At 43.4% G+C, this 6,154-nt stretch overlaps 1 protein-coding gene across 3 annotated transcripts; it reads left to right on the top strand.

Annotated features, from left to right (window-relative positions):
• The first annotated feature begins 1,049 nt into the window (after positions 1-1,049).
• Positions 1,050-5,855, top strand: C6H18orf32 (chromosome 6 C18orf32 homolog). Of its 3 annotated transcripts, none has more exons than XM_032791856.2 (3): positions 1,050-1,162; positions 3,634-3,887; positions 5,207-5,855. In XM_032791856.2, exons 2-3 carry the CDS (start codon positions 3,660-3,662, stop codon positions 5,279-5,281), a joined length of 303 nt encoding a protein of 100 aa, XP_032647747.1. In that variant the 5' UTR covers positions 1,050-1,162; positions 3,634-3,659; the 3' UTR covers positions 5,282-5,855. The 3 variants fall into 3 exon arrangements, with proteins under 3 accessions (XP_032647747.1, XP_074922965.1, XP_074922964.1); XM_075066864.1 differs by having other exon boundaries at positions 1,103-1,170; positions 3,644-3,887; XM_075066863.1 differs by lacking the exon at positions 1,050-1,162 and adding an exon at positions 2,550-2,626.
• The last annotated feature ends 299 nt before the right edge of the window (positions 5,856-6,154 follow it).

Here is a 6,154-nt window from a genome sequence, read left to right as displayed (position 1 = left end):
CCACCTTTAGAAAAGTGCTTTAAGACAGGGTTATTAAACTGGTGCACGGACAGTTTCCTCTAAGGTGCATGCGTGGGCGACTGCACAGAGACTGAAGGACCACCCACCTAATTAGTGGAGCCACGCAGGCATGGCTCCATTAATTTAGGTGCCTGGACCCTGGAGAAGACGCACAGGTGACGTGGTGGTCTTGGGGGGAATAGGGGTAGATGGGAGGAGGCATTGGGGTGAGACTAGGGGGTGGAGGGAATTTGGGATGTGCAAGGCTGCAGTGGCCAGAGAAGAAGGCGTCTTTTCCTAGCTCCAGGGCTGTGGCTGCCAGGGAGACACCCCACTTCTTCCCCGCCCCAGCCCAGGAGCTGCCATGGTCAGGAAGAGAGGGCACATGCGTTTCATTATAATGGTAAGACTACTACTATTAAAATATCAGTGGTGTGCTTTTATTTGTAGAACAAAAAAAAGTTTGTTTTGTTATTGCGAGCCTTTATCCAAAGTGCTTTACAATAGTTAGCTAATGGTACAAACGTTTGGAAAGATCATTAAGTGGTCTGCTGAGACCCTCAGCAATTTTCAAGTGGTCTGTGGGGAAAAAAGTGTGAGAACCACTGGTTTAAGACATAGGGCTGAAAAGGGCCTTCGAGCTCGGTGTTGGCTCTGCGGGTTTTCAGCTAATCTAGTAATGCCTGTGCTCTTTAAGAAGTTTTTGCTGCTCAAGGAGAGCACGTGGACCACCCCCCCTCCAAACAAAGTCTTGTGCTGCAACTAAAATCATTTTATGGGGTTAGCAAAATCCCCTGGCACGTGTTGCCCGTGAGCTACTGCTCCAGCTTTGCACACTCAGGGGTAGGTGACTCCTGTTTGAAAGAGCCAACTCCCCTCTCCCCGCTGCCCCGGCTTAGCGGAATGGGCGGCCAGCCCCCCTCCCCTGGTTTCTAATGCTTTGCCTCTGGTGTCATGGCGGTTGGCGTCAACTCCCACCCCTTAGTTTTGGGCACGTGACCAACGATGCTCCTTTTCCCATTGGCGCTGAGCCCTTACGTCATCAATCCCGTCCGGAAGGCGGAAGTGAAGAGGCGGCTTCCGGCGCGGCGCCGGTCACAGCTCGGGTGGTGCGGTTGGTGCTTGGCTGCGGTTGGGTCGTTGTGGGAGGAGGAGCCGGCAGGTGGGTCCGTTACGGTCAGGGAATTCCCCGCCCCCCTGCTCTTAAGGGGGGGCTGTTCCATCTACCTCCTCTCGCCTCCTGCTGGGCGTCGCGCGCCGCCCTGCGGGTAGCGGGTAGCTGTTCCCCGAGGGGAGCTGGTGGCGTCCACCGCCGAAGGGCGAACCCGCAGCCACCCGGCGCCCCCCATCATTGATTGACCCCGCTCCTTGTCCCTGGACTGATCCCCTCCTACCCTGCCTGCGTTCCTCGTCCCCCTCATTTCTGGTGCCCTGGACCCCTCCCCCCGCGTGTGCCCTTGGGCTTGGTGGAGGCAGTGAAAGACGGGAGGCCCTTTTTTTCCCTATGCCCAGGTGGAGGTGGCTGGGCCCCTGGGGTTCTTGCGCTCACCATTTCCCTCAAGCTCCTGGAAATAAATCCTTTCAGGAATCTGCGTGTCATAAACAGGAAAAGAGTTCCAGTTTTTGTTACTTGGTTTAAATCCTTTGTGATGGGTCACCCCTGAAAGGCTGCCTGTCATTCAGTGACTATTGCTTTTCTATATAAAAACTTCTCACTTGACAATTCCAATTTTGTGGCTGCAAAATGAACACACTCTTAAGTAAAAGAAATACAGACCTTGGAAACCATCTGGCCACTGACATGTCATGTATGCCAGTTCTGGTCTTTGCTGGAAGACTTGGGGAGAAGGGGTATCTCGACATATATTGTTTGCTTGCATAACTTAATGGAAGAGTTAGGATCGATTGAAGTTTTAACAAAGATTTCCTCTATCCACAATGTTAAATAGATTTTATGAAAACAAAGAATTTAACACTGACTAAAATCCCTTCCCCTCTCCATTGCTCAGCCTTCACTTTCTTATGTGCTTGTTTCAAGAAATCTCCATTCTTAGTCTCTTAGCACCTGAATTTCTAATATAAAGAAATAGCAGGAAAACTTTCAGGTTCCCTTTATACAACATGAAGAGGCAGAACAGGATGACTAGTTTAAGATCTTCATTATCTTGACTGAAGTTTTTTCTTAAGTCCTTATTTTAAGTTACATACCTTGAATACTGTATATGGTTCAGCTTTACCAAGAGGATGTTCCTGCTCCCAGTGAAGTTGTCATAAGTAGATAGGTAAGGTAAGGGTTAAGTTTCTTTTACCTGGAAAGGGTAACCAAACACCTGACCAGAGGACCAATCAGAGAACTGGATTGTTTAAAAGTCAGGGGCGGGAATTTGTATACTCGGAGGTCTGTTGTTTCCTCGGCTATGAGTAAACAAGTTTCTCTTCTAACTCCATCTTATCTCAAATATTCTACCAAAAGTCTGTGAGTACAAAGGGAAACAAAGTAATTCGGCTATGAGGAGCTTTGTGTTGTATTTACAGATGTGGATTGCTGGGTCTTTGTTGCTTCCTCGGCTGTGAGGGACAAGCTATCTTGCTAATTCCAATCTTCTTCTCATTCTACTAAAAGGCAGTGAGTACAAAACGGAAACAAAGTAAAATCGGCTATGATATGCTTTGCTTTGTACTTACTGTGTGTGATTGCTGGTCTATTTAAATTGGCTATTTTTTAAATCAGACTGGGTTGTTCATATTTTCTTAAGTAGGAGCCTGTATTAATTTTTATGCAAGTTATTATCTGTATTTTCTCTTTTTCTATATAAAGCTTTCTTTTTCAAAACTTGTGGAAGTTCTTTTTCTAGTAAGGCAGAGAAATTGAAACCTCTGTATCAGGTATCTGTCTCCCTCACGGGAAGGCAGGAACGGGGAAAGGCAAAGCCAAGCTGTTGGTATTTTGCATCTCAATTGTCCTGAGGGAAAAGAACGCTTATCTCTTGGGAAGCAGAAACAGGTTATCTGGAGGTCCCCCAGGGGAGGGTTGGGGACACCAGAGAGAGGAAAGGGGGGTCAGGCCCTATCAATTCCTGACCTGGTGGCAGCCTATCAGATCTAAGCTGGAGATTAAGCTTAGAGGACTTCATGCTAGTACCTTATATTTGAACTCTAATGTTCAAATCGAGGAATATTACTATGACATGGTGGCAGTGGTGGGAAAGTCAATGTGAGTTTTGCTGTGGTCCTCAGGCAAAGCAGAATTGGACAACACAAAGGCAATTTCAGATAGTTCAGGTCCAAAAGTTTGGGTAAACGTTTACAAAAACTAACATGAATTTCTAAATAACTTCACTAGTTCTAAATGTTTTAATGAAAACAGTATTTAGCTGAGGGCTGGTATTTTTTCCCCCTCCTGCATTTTTGCAACCCAAACACTGTATTATAGAAACAAATCCACTGTTTCTATTGTATATGCTGTTGGAAGGATGAAGAGCAAGCAGCAGACATGTTGATGTAAATTACAGACTTAAACTGATTTCTTAAACCACTGCAAAGTTTTTTATAAGTAAGATTTTTTTTTAAGACTTTTTAAAAATGTTAGTCCCTTGGTTTTCAATGCTATCTGATTGCCTCTTATATCAACAGATTCTGTCAGAGGGTTGGAAAGAACCATGGTGTGCATTCCTTGTATCGTCATTCCAGTTCTGCTCTGGGTCTATAAGAAATTCCTTGAGCCATATGTCTACCCTATAATTTCACCTTTCATTAAGCGCATGTGGCCTAGCAAAGCTGTGCAGGGAACACTGGCCACCAAACAAGGCCAAGGAGACAGTACTGGAACTATTCTGAGGACCTCACCCAGAAACCTAGGCCCAACCGATGATTCTGGAATGTATAAGGTAAGCAGTATATTCTAAAGCATGTTAGAGGGAGGGAGGTAGCTAAGCAAGGAATCCCCAAGTAGAGCACCTATAAAAATCCAATCTGGAAGTCACAAGGGCATGGTGGATTGTTTTGGAGGAAATTCACATGACAGAAAAGACTGTGACTATATAACCAGGTACAGTTTACTTAAGTAGGGAGAACAATTGCGCCAAATCAACCTCTGAGACCTCTTAGAACAGAATCATCCTAGAATGGCATGTTCTATCCAAGCTATATCTAATAGTTCTGCTTAAAAGCTTTTCTGATTCCTTACTTTTTCACTACAAAAAATTGAGTAATTGAATCCTAAATGACAATTCATCTGATGTATTAAGCAGAACAGAAGCCAGTTTCTTGTACTGGCTCTGCAGTCCCAGTAAACAATTGTGTTTACTGACAAACATGTTTCAAGTGGTTTTTATATAACATGGTAACCTCTTTTTTAACCATAATTACACTTTAATATCCAAAGAAATGGGCATAAACTCTTACCCCCCCTCCCCCCCCGGCCTTTTTAAAAGTAAGAATTGTATATAAGGCTTTACCTAACTTCTTTAAATTTCAGTCTGTTAGTGTCCGAGGGATAGCGTGTTAGTGTGAATCTGTAAAAAGCAGCAAAGAGTCTTGTGGGACCTTAAAGACTAACAGGTGTATTGGAGCATAAGCTTTCGTGGGTGAATACCCACTTCATCAGACGCATGTAATGGAAATTTCCAGAGGCAGGTAAAAATATGCAGGCAAGAATCAGTCTGGAGATAAAATGAGGTTAGTTCAATCAGGGAGGGTGATATCCTCTTCTAGCAATTGAGGTGTGAACACCAAGGGAGGAGAAACTGCTTTTGTAGCTGGCTAGCCATTCAGTCTTTGTTTAATCCTGAGCTGATGGTGTCAAACTTGCAGATGAACTGAAGCTGAGCAGTTTCTCTTTGAAGTCTGGTCCTGAAGTTCTTTTGCTGTAAGATGACTACCTTTACAGCTACTATTGTGTGGCCAGGGAGGTTGAAGTGTTCTCCTACAGGTTTTTGTATATTGCCATTCCTAATATCTGACTTGTGTCCATTTATCCTTTTATGTAGCGACTGTCCACTTCGGCCGATGTACATAGCAGAGAGGCATTGCTGGCACATGCTTATCCTCCAATACATCTGTTAGTGCAAATTTCTCAGACCTAAGGCAGATGTTCTGAACTCCTCTCTTCATTCTTTCCTCCCCAACTAAACTCTAGGGTTCTGAATGTGGTGAATGTTTTTCTTTGACATTGGTTCATGGTACTATCTCTTACTTCCAATTTCAGATTGAAGGCAATGGGGTCACAAATGGAATCACTGCAACGGGACCAATGAAAGTTTCTGACAAGAAGACTGATTAAAGGAACTTGTTCATTAGGAACTTTTCTTTGCTGTACAATGTGAACTGGTGATACTGTTCCCACTTTAAGATTTGGTGGCCCTTCTATCTGAAAGGAAGCATGAGTTGTTTATAGCAGAGGGTTTCCTCTGCTGCTGAAATGGGTGAATTTAGCAGCTTTCTCTTTAAGATGTTTGAGAAGTTGTTTTAAACTATTCTTATTCCTTACTACACTTTCCTCACTGAAATTCTTTGCAGCTGTTATGCAGTTCAGATAAGGTTAGATATCCTAGATTAATTTATTTTTATCAATAAATGAAGCTTTACATGGTAAATATGTCAGATTCTTATAGTTGTCTTGTAAAACACATGGATTTTAGCTGCATTACAGCAGTTCCTGAAACTCAGACTTCACTGTAGCTCATTACTCTGCTCTCAGCCTCATGCAAAATGTTAGGGTTTCATCCAATATAGTTTGATGGCGTAACGTGCAATCTCTTGCTCTAAGAGCTATAACTCTCCCATCCCTGCTAAAGATGTTATGGATTGTACTGAGGACACCAGCGTGTTTCTTGGCAATGCTATGAAGAAAATTTTATAAAAGGAGATCTCCACCTGGTAACCAATCAGCTAGAATAGGTGCAATATTTACAGGATTTGTTTATTTTACTGGAAGCAGAAGGCAAGCCCTGAGGAATGGCAGGGACGTAGCATGAGAGAATTACTATGTGTGCAAGTCGCAGTAGTTAAGATTGTAGATGTCAGAACTGTAAAATTCAGAATGAGCTCAGAAAAATCTGGTTAACCTGCTTGTGTAACTTAATTAAAACAAACTGGGATTTTATTAAAACACTTTTTTTCATATAAAAATGTTTCTAGTTTTTTCTTTCTATTT

Source organism: Chelonoidis abingdonii, chromosome 6 (assembly GCF_003597395.2).
Source record: "Chelonoidis abingdonii isolate Lonesome George chromosome 6, CheloAbing_2.0, whole genome shotgun sequence".
In the NCBI taxonomy this organism is placed as follows: domain Eukaryota; kingdom Metazoa; phylum Chordata; order Testudines; family Testudinidae; genus Chelonoidis; species Chelonoidis abingdonii.
The sequence above is the reverse complement of the archived record's forward strand: the minus strand, read 5'-3'. Positions and strand labels throughout refer to the sequence as shown.